The sequence below is a fragment of the Trachurus trachurus genome (assembly GCF_905171665.1).
Source record: "Trachurus trachurus genome assembly, chromosome: 1".
NCBI lineage: Eukaryota > Metazoa > Chordata > Actinopteri > Carangiformes > Carangidae > Trachurus > Trachurus trachurus.
The window spans coordinates 32547316-32561282 of NC_139891.1; the positions used below are offsets into that span (position 1 = coordinate 32547316).

General features: G+C 40.8%; 2 protein-coding genes across 2 annotated transcripts; one reads left to right on the top strand and one right to left on the bottom strand.

Annotated features, from left to right (window-relative positions):
- Positions 1-31: 31 nt before the first annotated feature.
- On the top strand, positions 32-5861 carry wdr83 (WD repeat domain containing 83). Its single transcript, XM_083971071.1, has 10 exons — positions 32-198; positions 539-644; positions 1671-1791; positions 1985-2090; positions 2256-2304; positions 3079-3205; positions 3301-3368; positions 3480-3588; positions 4642-4756; positions 5645-5861. Exons 2-10 carry the CDS (start codon positions 542-544, stop codon positions 5804-5806), a joined length of 960 nt encoding a protein of 319 aa, XP_083827197.1. The 5' UTR covers positions 32-198; positions 539-541; the 3' UTR covers positions 5807-5861.
- A 1469-nt stretch (positions 5862-7330) lies between these two features.
- On the bottom strand, positions 7331-8317 carry LOC310987871 (persephin; the record flags this gene model as incomplete). The annotated part of the gene is made up of 2 exons (XM_083974335.1): positions 7331-7806; positions 8239-8317. The coding sequence occupies 2 exons, from the start codon at positions 8315-8317 to the stop codon at positions 7331-7333; spliced, it is 555 nt and encodes a 184-aa protein (XP_083830461.1).
- Positions 8318-13967: the final 5650 nt, after the last annotated feature.

The following is a 13967-nucleotide window of genomic DNA, read 5'->3' on the forward strand; positions in this document are numbered from 1 at the left end:
TTTAACCCAGGGTGCATTGCGCAGACTAGCAAACAACATGGCTGAAATGAATGGAGGTTTTTGTTGATGCTGTAAAACAGGAGCTAGATTTATTATTATAAAAATGTACCATTAATATTCAGGTTGTAAATTATTACCCCAGTGGATATCAACATGACATTCAGCTGCAACTGAACTCGTTTCAAGCAAGTAAACTAAGTAAGTGACCTCGTAAAAGTAGACAAAGGTAGCTAAAGACCAGTTAGCAAGTCAGTTTAAGTTCAGTTAGTTAAACCAAAATAAAAGACAATTGAAGCAAATAACATGTCCAAACTGTGCCCATAAACTTAAGCTATTATATTAGTTGTACATCAAGAAACCAAGTTAATGAAATGCTGTCATTTGTATGTAAAGTAAAGGTAGTAGGCTAATATAAACCTAGCTGGTGCTTACAGTGTGTTTACAGCTTAAAGGAAACATGTGTATTGTGTTTAAAACTGAAGAGGAAGCTGTTGTCTGACATGTTTGTGTCATGTTTTTTTTTTTTTTTTTTTTTTAGGTCATGTCATTTCCTGAGCCCAGACCTCAGGCTCCTCAGCTTCCTCAGCATCTGCTCAGGACCATCGACTGTCAGCAGGGAGCAGTCAGGGCTGTTCGCTTCAACGGTGAGGAACAGCCCACACCATGATCATCCTAATACTGAGAGAACATTTAGCCACTGAGCTAAGTTGGTTGATTAGATTAAGACTACATTTACACGTGCCCGGCTATTTTCATAAATGGACATTTCACCCTCTCCGTTTACAAAAAGACAAGATTTAGATAAGAAAAGAAAAGAAGACTTTATTGTCCAATGGTTTAAAACAGTGGGAATTTGCACCATGACAGCACCTTGTAGTATGTGTATGTAGGTATGCGTGTGCACTGGTATGTCGTGTATAAGCACTGTATGTACATAGATGGATATATATAAATATCAATCAATCAATCAATTTGTTTATTTCGGGCGTGTCAATTTAAATCATCATCATCACACTTCATCTTGGTTCAAATAATACATACACATGGCCGAAAGGGAAAACGGGAGAAGCAAAAGCTTATCTAGTCCCGCCCCCATTATATAGTGAGTATGAATGATATGATAGTATAGGATATGAAGATATGGCTCTATAATATAAATAGTATGTATGGTGGTTGTAGCAGTATTAGGTGTTGATATAAGATCAAGAGGTGAGGAAGCAAAAACTTCACCTTGTTTTTGTTTTTATAATGTTTATCTACTGATGTTTTTGTTTCTTTTGGTTTTATAATATTTGTATATGTAATTCTGGACCCCAGGAAGGATAGCTGTGGTTTTGCTGCAGCTAATGGGGATCTTAATGAACTAAATTAAAATTAAATTAAAGACAGCAGCATACAACGACAACTAGGACACAATCGGCACAAAAGCAAATAAATGATAAAATACACATGAAATACAACAATTCAATATCATACATAGAAGCAACAGTAGCAGTTTCATTAATGTCCAAGATATGAATTGTTTACTTTTTGTAAATATTAAAGCAGGTAGGCCCCTGCAGCGTCTTTCCTGTGAGCTACGGCTGGATTGACATCAGAGCCTCAGCCTCTTTTCCCAGTTTATAGAAATGCCAGTTAGCTCATACCTGCTTCTGTCTCTGGTTGATCAGCTGATGGGAACTACCTGCTGTCCTGCGGCAGTGACAAAACCCTGAAGCTGTGGAGTGTGAGCAGAGGGACCCAGCTGAAGACGTACAGCGGCCACGGATACGAGGTTCTGGATGCTGATGGGTGAGACAGTTGTCACGTCTTCCTCCATAGTGGCAGAACACATGTAAACATAAACACACAAAGAAAGAAAGACATGAAGCTGAAACACCGTGTTGAATACAAAGCTAGACAGACAGACAGATGGATGAACACAACTCTGTGGCCCCCCGGGGCGAAATAACAGTGTCTTTTTCCTCATTGGCTCTTTCCACAGTTCCTATGACAACAGCATGCTTTGCTCCTGCAGCTCCGACAAGACAGTGATCCTCTGGGACGTCGCCACCGGACAGGTCACACGCAAACTCAGAGGTCACGCTGGGGTCAGTTCTGCAGGCTACGACTCTGTGTTTTACCTGATTTCTGTCATTTCCACTTTGTTTTAAATAAAGTTTTTCTCATGTTGCACCGACAGAGTTATATGTTGCTTGTTTTTTTTCTGTCTTCACACTTTTATTTTTGTATTTTTTATATTTTTTTGTCCACAGAAAGTCAACTGTATCCAATTCAACGAGGAGGCAACTGTCATCTTATCTGGTGAGTTTTCATTAATTCAATTAAAATGCAAAATACTGATTGTTAAAGGGATAGTTGAACATTTTGGCAAATTGGACCATTGCCATGATCCCTATAGTGTTAGCAGTAGGTTCATTACCTTTTTTTTTACCCGTCGGTGCAAGCTATTTTTAGAACGGCGGAGCAGAGCCGTGAGCTGCTCAGAGCTACGCTACGGAGGCTCATGGGATTTCTTGGTTTCCCTCATCAAACTCATCAAATACACAATCCAACAACTCCAAAACGCTCTGGTGGACAAGTTGTGACCTGCACATTCACCACGCTATGAGATAATAACACAACGTTACCAGACAGAGTTGTTTTAGAGGTAAATTTGTGCAAAACCGCTGATGCGCGTTGCCTTCAGGGACAGTTTTTCAGCAAGCAGTCTCTGTATTTCCCTCTAAAACAACTCTGTCTGGTAATGTTGTGTTATTATCTCATAGCGTGGTGAATGTGCAGGTCACAACTTGTCCACCAGAGCGTTTTGGAGTTGTTGGATTGTGTATTTGATGAGTTTGATGAGGGAAACCAAGAAATCCCATTAGCCTCCGTAGCGTAGCTCTGAGCAGCTCGCGGCTCTGCTCCGCCGTTCCAAAAATAGCTTGCACCGACAATTAAAGGTAACAAACCTACTGCTAAAACTATAGGGAATGGCAATGGGCCAATTTGCCAAAATGTTGAACTATCCCTTTAATGTGTAGGCTATATTTTATATCTAATTGTGGTCTCTGTGTGTGTTCTTGCTTCATCCAGGGTCCATAGATGGGACCGTTCGATGCTGGGATACCAGGTCCAGAAGATTTGAGCCCATCCAGGTTCTGGACGAGGCTCGGGACGGGATCAGCAGCCTGAAGGTGGTTCAACATGAGCTGCTCACTGGGTGAGTTAGAGTAGAGTTAGAGTAGACTTAGTAGATTTAGGAATTAAACTTTAAATTAACTGAGGCACAAGAGTCTGACATGTTCCTGTGTTCAGATCGGTGGACGGCAGAGTGAGGCGCTACGACCTGAGGATGGGACAGCTGCACGTGGACTTCATCGACAGTGAGTGATCGCTTCTCGCAGAAGCTTTTCAACTATAGAATCACAAACTTTGTGATGGTTAAAAAAAACATTTCCCTTTTTAAATTGTGTGTGTGTATGTGTGTGTTGCAGGTCCTATCACGTGTGTGTGCTTCAGTCAGGACGGTCAGTGCACCCTGAGCTCCAGTTTGGACTCAACAGTCAGACTCCTGGATAAGAGCACAGGGGAGATGCTGGGAGAGTGAGTGCTCTTTTAAAACACGTGTTACAGTGTTATAGATAGTTGATCATGTTTTTTTGTCTGTATTTTAAAGGGATAGTTCAACATTTTGGAAAAATGGCCCATTGCCATAATCCCTATAGTCATAGCAATAAGTTTGTTACCTTTAATTGTCAGTGCAAGCCGGCTAATGGGATTTCTTGGTTTCCCTCATCAAACTCATCAAATACACAATCCAACAACTCCAAAACGCTCTGGTGGACAAGTTGTGACCTGCACATTCACCACGCTATGAGATAATAACAGAACGTTACCAGACAGAGTTGTTTTAGAGGCAAATTCATGCAAAACCGTTGATGCGCGTTGCGCTCAGGGGCAGTCTCTGCATTTGCCTCGAAAACAACTCGTACAACTGTCTCGTTTTGGAGTTGTTGGATTGTGTATTTGATGAGTTTGATGAGGGAAACCAAGAAATCCCATTAGCCTCCGTAGCGTAGCTCTGAGCAGCTCACGGCTCTGCTCCGCCATTCTAAAAACAGCTTGCACCGACAATTAAAGGTAACAAAGCTACTCCTAAAACTATAGGGATTATGGCAATGGGCCAATTTGCCAAATGTTGAACTATCCCTTTAATAATAATAATACATACTACATTTTATTTGAAAGGCACCTTTCATGAGACTCAAGGTCACCGTACAAAAACAGAATAAAAGTGCAAAAAAGAAAAGTGCAACTGTGCCGTCACTCAAGTCCAAGGTTCAAAGTGCATGTGCCAGTCTGAAGAGATGAGTTTTTTTAAACAGGATTTAAAGGAGATGATTGAGTCTAATGTGTAGTTTTCCATATAAAATATTAAAGTTTGATCAGAAGAACAAGTAATTCCAAACCTAAGTGAAAATATGATTCAGGGAAAAACAACTTTTTATCGTTTATAACTCACCTGCGTTCTCACAAAACCCAGTGAAAGCAGTTTTAAAGCACCAACAGGACACAAATCTTTTTTCTAACGTCTCCTCTTCAGTCTGACATCTTCTCATCTCTGAAGCTTTGCTCTGCTCTGCTCGGTCCTCTTAGGTACAAGGGACACAAGATGAAGGGCTACAAGCTGGACTGCTGTCTCTCCAGTAAAGACACTCATGTCCTGAGCTGCTCGGAGGACGGACACGTCTACTGCTGGGACCTGGTGGAGGTAGGCGACGGCGTCCAGTGCTTTACTTACTTTACTTTATTTGTTTATTTGGTCGGGACAATGCATATTAATGGACAGTGAGTGCTAGAGTACCCACAGTAAATACACTGGATTTAGCACATGTGCTAAATTACACCCTTAGTCCCCAAAACAATACAACAAATTAACATAAAAAGTCCAAGAAGACAGAGGACCGTTAGATAACAGGAAAAGTACATTTACATAGTTACAGGGTTAGACATGATTCTATATATAATCTATATAGCTGGAATTAACATGATTCATTGAAATATAAAAATATATGTCTATACAGTTGCGATTGACATGATTCATTCTAAATACAGTATAAAAATATAAATCTATACAGTTGAGCTGATTCATTTTAAATATAAAAATATATGTATATCTATACAGATGTGTCTGACATGGTTTGTTGAATTATAAAAAATATATATTTATGTAGCTATGACTGACATGATTAATTGAAAAAACAACAAACAACAAACAACAATTACACATGCTCGGGCTAGATTTACTTTCACCAGACTGAGCATGCTTACATGATTGCACCCTGACTGATTATTGCACACGAACCGGCCATATACATTCACACAGTGGAATCAACAGGTTTAGTTGAGGAGTTTAATAGAAGTAAAGACCAAAAGAGGAAGTTAGACCACACTGACTTTAGTTTGACCTGCGTTTGTTTGAGTCTATGACTAAACAGCTTCTGAATGTGACGATGCTCTTCCAGGAAATCTATCGGTGACTCATGAATGCATCATCATCTTTTTACTAAAACTTATCCATCCACTGAATTTAATCCAAATATGGGTTAGGAGGAACTTAAAAAACGTGCACCTCTGATGTGCTGTTGTCCTCCTCCAGGGCTCTTTGTCCTTGAAGCTGCCGGTGGGGAAAGCGGTGGTCCAGTCGCTGTCCTTCCACCCCACGGAGACACAACTCCTCACGTCCATGGAGGGGCGTGTCCAGGTGTGGGGGGTGGAGCCGGAGGAGGAGACGGAGCTGGACGTGACGGTGGCCACGTAGAGACGGGACTGGACTGTTTTCATCTTATACAGCAACTTTAAAACCTGACCTGAAAACTCAAGTAGTTTGTGTGAAGACAAAAGTTGTATAAAGACAAAAGATGGATGTGAATCTAATTTTAGTTAATGAGTCAATCAGACGAATTAGCTACAACTTTTATATGTGTGTGTGAATCATTCATATATTTTTGTACAAAACCTTGAATAAAAACCTTGTTTTGCTTTCTAAATTGTTTATTTCCTCCTTGAACACCAATGAAATTCCCACAAACGCTCATTAGTTCTGTACAAGTTTGTCTTTATTAGGAACTGTACACACAACGAACACAGAACAAGTCAGCATAATACAAAATAAATTAATTTGCATGACAAAAGAAAATCACATCAAATAAATAAATAACTTATCTTACATAAATACACTTTTTTTTTTAAACTGTGGATGGACATTTGGACAGAAGAAGTCGTCTGAACTGTAAAGAGCTTCACTCGGCTGGCTGGCGCGCCGTCTCCACGCAGCTTCGTACATTACGATATGTTTTATTGTTAAACCCCCAAAGATTGCACTGAAGATTTTAAATAAATACACGTCACGTCAGCTTATTTACAGAAATACTCAAGTAGAATCGTGTTTTTGTTCTGCCTCAATCTCATTTCTATATATAAAACAGTATTTACATTTAAAGAGCTTCTCCCTTTGATTCTGTGTGTCTATTAATAGCCGATGTTTCCTACAAATCAGACCGTTCCTGAAGTCAGGAGAGCAGCCTGGTTCTGTTTTTAGCTTGACTGCTGTCAGGAATAGTTTTTTAAAGCTTACATGAGCCACATGTAATAAAATAGTAATCCTGCGGAGGCCCTGGAGCTCACCGGCAAAACAGGATTGATGAGGTTTTCACCCCAACGAGACGGGGAAGTTTGATTTTGACAAAGATAACTTCATAAGAAAAAGGTTTCAGCTTCCTCAGTGGTTTGTTATGTCGGACTTAAACTCATCGTTTACACACTGCAAAAACTCAAAATCTTTCCAAGAGTATTTCTCTAATTTCTTGTCAAAATGTCTCATTTCTAGTCAAAACTAATCTCTTTCCACTTAAAATAAGACTCATCACCTAAAAATTAACTTGTTTTTAGATCATTTTCACTTGTTTCAAACAAATTTTCACTTGAAATAAGTAGAAAAATCTGCCAGTGAAAGCAAGTTTTTTGTGCTTGTAATAAGAAAGAATAACTCGCTCCACTATCAGATTGTTCTACTTATTTGAAGTGAAAATATGCTTGAAATGAGTAAAAAGTGTCTAAAAACAAGCTACTTTTTATGTGATGAGTTTTATTTTAGGTATAATTAGATTTGTTTTGACTAGAAATGACATTTTTGACTGGAACTAGGACAAATATTCTTGGTAAGATTTTGAGTTTTTGCAGTGCACACACATTACACAAGTACCTGTCTGCAAACCGTCCTACGCTCACACCCTCTCACCTCCGTCCCCCCTCCACCCTCTGTCCCCGCTCTACCCTCGCCCCTCTACCCCACACAGCTGCAGCCGGCGGCCGACAGCTTCTCCACCTTGTGCCAGCGGTGCGAGTTGTCGAGGAAGGCCATGTCCTCGTGGTGCGTGGGCCTGCAGCAGGGCGCGTTGTGCCGCAGCTCGCCCGGCACCGGGTGCGGGAGCACGCCGTTGACCAGCAGGTTGGTGAGGGTCAGGTCGTGGTTGGACAGAACCCGGGGACACGTCCCGCTGCAGTACTTGAAGAGGACGGTCTCATCCGAGTCGTAGCCCAGCCCCAGGTCTCGGACCTGCAGGAGGATGGAGCGCAGGCCGCACTGGGAGTCGGCCGTGGAGCGCCGGGACCGGACCGGGATCGGGATCGGGACGACGGGATCGGGTGATGGCCCGACTCCAGAGCCGTCTGTTTGGCTGTCCTCGTCGTCAGCCGGATATCCGCCTCTTCTGTCCTCGTTCTGAGACGTGCGTGGAGACGTTGTCTCTCGTTTCTGATCTGGAAGAGGCAGGAACAGTCACACATACATCCCATACACATCGAGAACACCAGATACTGATACTTTAAAGGTGCCATATGTAAGAATGTGGCCAAAAACGGTTACTGCAGTCAAATTCAAAACACAGTGATCTCGTTTTTTCTCCCAGCCGTAGCGGCAGCTCAGTGGAAGCAGACCGGATTAATGCGAATACTCTGGCTGTACTATTGTTGTTGGTGAGTTCATCATGTTATATGAACATTATTCCTGAGTCTCTGTGACATATTAGGAGGATTTTACGGCCAGTTGCTTTAGATTTCTTACATATTGTACCTTTAAGTAAAAATTGAATGACGTTTAAACATCAAAGACTCAACACATTAGTCTAAAAACAAGCCAAAATTTAAATTTTACCTAAAAGGTCATAGGTGGCGACCTTTTCTTTAACTTACCAATCAGTGATCGGAGCCAGTGGCCTTCTCCTCTCTGGACGCAAACCAGAATGACAGCGAGCTTCAGCAGGGACCTCATCGTCAGAGAGAGTCTAGTCTGTTCTTCGTCCGTCGCTCAAAAATGAACCAGACAGACACGTCGGTGTTTGTACGTCTTGCGAGTGTCTGCGGGTGCGAGTGATGCTGAAGATGCAGACGAGTCACGACCTCCAATATATAGCCCTCGGAGATTAAGGGAGGGGGTGAAGGGATGAGACGAGGTGTAGGGGGGAGACAGACACTAACCCGTTACTTGCCAACAGACGATCCCGCTCACCTGAGGCTGACAGGGCGCGTAGGAGGGCAGGCGGGCGCTTGACCCAGAATTTGTCCTGTTGGGATTATCTAATTGGTGTAAATCACCGGTTTATTGTTGAGTTTTTTCTCCCCAGATGTTTTTCCAGAGGATGTTGGCCCCTGCATGGGCAATATGGATTCCCAGAGGTTTGCGCCGCGGTTTCTTAAATGCTGCGAAAAAGGAGAGGACAATGATGTCACCTCGATGATGCGTGATAGGCTACATCATGAATCAGTAGATAGGCAGCCGCGGGAAGATGATTCGTCGATGGGCAGAAGTTTATCAATGCGTGAGCAAGAAACGTAAAGGAAAGATTTGCAAAAAAGAAAAAAAAAAAATCAGGATGAGTCATTGAGGAATGTCTTAAATAGGCCCCGTGTTGTTTGTGTAGCGTTATCGCTGGAGGATTGATTAAAACAAAACAAAACAAAAACTTTATAAGGTCAAACACCAAAGGAAGAAAGGGCCTGTTTCACCAGACATTCCACAACGGGTGACTCGTCTTGAGCCGCTCCATAAATTGAGGGATTTCATCAGCAACGTGTGGCTGACATGTAGAATATGTAGAATATGCATTATGTAACGGTTTAGGGCCCGAACAGACAGACAGTCAGTGGAATTTGAAAAGAAAGTGCATATTTGGACTGTGTTCCTGCCGTCCAGGTGCAGGTCGGACACCTCGGTGCACCGCAGCTGATGGTATTCAGGCTGAGACAATGAAATGAGCACAAATGAATTTATGAGCTGACAAAACATCTTAAAATATATCGACCCCTCTATACGGATTTTATTTAATTTATTTTATTTTATTGAATATATTTTATTTTCACAGAAAACCTTTTTGCACGTCTGACTGGGGCAGCGTAGCTTTTGTCAACGTTACCTTCAAATGTGTTTTCAGCAATAAACAGAGACGTTATTGTAATTTCTTTGCACCAAATGACAATTTTAAATTTTTTCTAATAAAGCTCTCTCTCAGTAAAAACTCAGTCCACTCAGTTAGTTTGATTTGACCAAATAACACTCACACTGTTTTATTATTTAATTCCCACAAAACTCACTACATAAACTTTTTATTATGCTACAAATTCAGAGGACAACTTTATCAATTTCAAACAAAATGTGCTGCAAAAATCACAACATGATAGTAGAGTTTACAGCAACACAATAAAATGACGTAGCCTATTTTGTAGTCCGTTGAGTTGTGAGTTTTGCGATGCATGCGTATTGTTTTCTGAACTTGAAGACATTTGTATCTTTGCAGATGTTTCCTGGTTGGACGGTCAACCATGAAATTATCCATTAAGTTTTCAAAGTTGTTACCAGTTCCATTTGCGTCCACACTACGGTGTGTGCATCATCTCCATCAGTGGAGATAGACCTAGTATCTATCTATCTATCTATCTATCTATCTATCTATCTATCTATCTATCTATCTATCTATCTATCTATCTATCGTTTTTAAAAATAAACACAAAGATTGCAGGTTTCACCACTGGTGCTTTCATCCTCCAAAGACAGGACTGCAAAGTAGAGTGACGTTGGGAGCATTGCTAAGGTATGATCTCTGTCAACATGCGGGAATCGAACATGTGTCCTTAAAATCCTTCATGCTGTAAAGTTACAGACAGAGCTAAACAGACACATGGGCATCTCACTCTTTCTGACCACTGACATGACGGAGCGGGGAGAGTGGTGAAAGACAAAGCTCGGCTAATCACACAGGAAAAGCCTAAAACATGGTTTAACATGACAGTCCAACTAACTTTGGAGCCACTACTGCTCTAAATAAAGACCAGTACGAGCTGCTAAAAGGCTCCAGTTTGGCTCAGTGTTAGCCTTTCTTCTCAATGTGTAAGTAACTTGACAGCTACATAATGTTTTGTCCTCTCATGTGGCCACAGAAGCCACAATAACGCAAGCTAACATTTATCACAGTTTTGCTAGCTAGCTGTCAGCATTCTCATGGAGCATATCACCGTGGCGATGCTAGCAGGAGGCTAACTGTTGTAGCTAAACTGTTTTTTCCCCAGGCTCTATTTACTTTCACGGTGAGTTGGCATGTTTTATTTAGGTATATATATATATTTATATTTATATATTAAGTGCTAAGCTAATACAAAATGTTAATACAAAAACCTAAAAAAAAAAAACCATTTAAAGCCAAATGATAATACCTGTCTAGCTTTTTAAGGACATTCAAGTGTCCTTTTCGTACAGCCACCTTTTGTACAGCCTAATCTCAAAACCCCAAAGTTTGGAACAAACTCACTCAGCCACAAATGTTTCTCGAGAGTCTTCTGTACATAATTTTGTTATATTTATATTAATTCACATTTTATTGTGAACATTTTACTGTTTATATAAGGTATGTTTTCTTTAAATTTAAGAACTTTTCCCAAACAAACTCCTCTCATGAGTGAGCTTTTGATAGGAAATAAAGAGAGAAGGGACTCAACAAATTCCTATGACACAAAGTGAAGATTTGATGGTTTAATAGTCAATGTTAGTTGATGATCGTGACCTTCAGCATTGACCACCCAACATTTTTGTGACACCTAAATACAAATCGAGGGAGAACGCACATTTGCCAGAGTTGATCAAAAAATTGTCTTTCAAATTGTGGTCAGACAGTGGTTTTCAGATGCATACAAGCACGTGGAACGTGAACGTGGTAAAACAAAGGAATTAAAGCTAAAGATGTGAGAGTCAAGCAGTCCATACATCATGAAATATACATTACAACGCAGGCAATAAATACTACAGAAATCAAAACAAAGAGCATTACATTCACTGCGTATTCTTAATGCCTGACTCCTGGTTTCACTTAGTTATATATAGACAAGGGGAGTGTGTCCAATGAGATTTTAAGTTTATTTATTGCCGTTAAACAGACTCATTTCTCATGTATTATAGCTCTGTTGATATGAATTAGAAAGGAATCATATCTAGATCTTGAACTAATACGCTTCCACGAAATTTACTGCCAGGAATTTCAATAATTCTTTCAGGGATAAGTTTTAGATGGGCTGCACTAAATACCTTATTCAAATGAAAAATTACCATGTATTTTTAAGCGAGCTCTTCCATAGTAAAAACCACTCCACTCAATTAGTCTGATTCTAATTTGTGCAAATTTCTCATCTCAAAACACTCGTGCTATTTTGTGTTTTATTATTTAATTCCAACAAAATACATAATTATGTAATACACAGTACATTCGGAAAGTATTCAGACCCATTTTGTCTGATTTTAGATTGTAGCCAAAATTCCTCTTAACAATCAACAACTTTTGATACATTCATTTAAGTAAAAACGTTTTAAAAATATCATATTGATAAAACATCGCTATGACTGTTGAACTTTAGCTGAGGTGGCTTTTGTTTTTATTATTCATCTTGATTGGAACCCATTCATTGTGATTACAGCAAATAGCCTACCGTACACATCTAGTCATTAAAGGAAAAACAAGCTCTTCTTCTACAGATCTTGTTGAGCAAATTTGCCCCAAGTGGGATTCGAACCCTCAAGCCTTATTGCTTGGGAAATAAAACATATTTCATGAGTATTGCATGTTTTGTGGCTTTGTATGATGCTGATTCAGCATTAGTATGAGTATTAGTCATGGTTATGTGCAATAATTTAGTCATAGGAAATTAAGGCCACTGGGGTTTTTTGTTGGCCCTACTAGGTTGTAGGCCCTATACTAGGATTGTCATCACCTTTGTCCTCTATGCAACCTGAGGTGCAGTACCCACAGAGGGTAAGGGACTGGACTTTGAGGCTGCACAAAACTGCTGCATTGAAGAGCACAGTGGCCTCCCTGACTCCTCAACAAAAGAGTTCAGAACAAGCAGGAGATGGTCGCCGAAGATAGCTACAAAAATCATTAGGAGACGGACCTCAGAAAGAAGAGGTGACCAAGAAACTACAGAGAAATCATCAATCATCATCTACCAGAGCAAATTCGAGTGTCAAGTGAATGGCAGGAGAAAACCTAAGGAGACCAGAGACCATCCAGTGAGGGAGTTACATCCATTAGAGGCTGCAGAGGACTTGATCAATTCGCCTGATTAATGAGAAGCAACAGGACATTTTTATGAACCAGTGATATGAGCTGAAGTTTTGGCTCTGATGGCTGTAAACCCGCCAGCGGTCACACAGTCAAGCCACATTATCTTATTGCTCCAGTCAGATCTCATTATGTACTTGAGAGGTTCCACATCAGGAGACAAAAGGGCGTCATTGAGATTTTTCTATGTGATACTGCCCGAATTATTAGCTTTTTTACTTCCAAACTATCATCATTATATTGTCCTTTAGAAATCTATAGTTGACCTCTACAACCAGCCCCAATTATTGACTAACGGACATCATCTCAGTAACACCACCTGAGTGAGTTCATCTGCTGATGAAAACCATTCGATGTGGTTGAAAGTCGCAAACCAAATCTGTAGGATGTTTACTGACCCTCACAAGGTCATTATGACCAGGAGTGAAGTGCAGGACTTAAAGGGGAACTATGCAAGTGCCGTGTGTGTTTGTTTTTAAAGCAGATATCAGCTTCACGGCCGTTTCGGCTAATGCTGCGTTCAAGGCAGGCTTTTGAAACCGTAAGTTACAGCTTCAAGTCACAACTACGACTTGGTAGCGTTCCAGGTAACCCGTAGCTCGTGTTTTTACCATCCTGTTGTCTGTGAAAGTTCCCTATAACGGCCACTCGTAACTTCCGACCCGTGAACTCGTACCAGATCGAACTGGTATGACTTCACAGGAAGGAAAAACACAAAGTACGAGTTTCTTTGAACGCACCATGAGTTAGCAGCCCCCGCCCTTGTCAGGCATCAATTGGTCCTCGTGCTACGTCACCACATTCACGCGCATCCCTTGGCTGCACACACAGCCCTTCATGCCGTTCTCTCTCCTCATTGGATAACACTTGTATCCCACAAGGAAAATTTTCTCCTCGGGTTACAGCAGAGCAGAGTGACGGAGAGACTCGTGTTTAGGCTGAAATACTTCATGTAAGTGATTGCTGACGGAAAATAGGACTATTTAGGACTTATATTAACAAAAACATTCCACTGATATCTGCTTTAACAAAGCCAGCGAGAAGGCAATCTGTGGAGCGATGTCTACTGAGGTGGGTAATGTTAACAAGAAGTTATGGATTACTAAGTGTGTTTGTATTGTAGTGCCGTAAAGCAGTCCATGTTTCTCACGAGACGAGATCTGGGACATTGGGTCGGAGGCGCTCATCATGCAAGGTTTGTTTTTGGCCAAGAGACGATAGGTAACAAGTCATTTAACCATCACAATTACGCCAAAGCTGCTTAATTAAGATTCAAATCTTGCACATTTCCTCTTTAAAAGTGGACCTGGTTTTATTTGG

Excerpts from the sequence above, each read along its gene's own strand:
- wdr83 (XM_083971071.1), top strand. The coding sequence starts at position 542 with ATGTCATTTCCTGAGCCCAGACCTCAGGCTCCTCAGCTTCCTCAGCAT. Across the intron at positions 2,091-2,255 it reads AACTCAGAGGTCACGCTGGG|AAAGTCAACTGTATCCAATT; the intron begins GTCAGTTCTGCA and ends TTTTGTCCACAG. Across the intron at positions 4,757-5,644 it reads ACTGCTGGGACCTGGTGGAG|GGCTCTTTGTCCTTGAAGCT; the intron begins GTAGGCGACGGC and ends GTCCTCCTCCAG.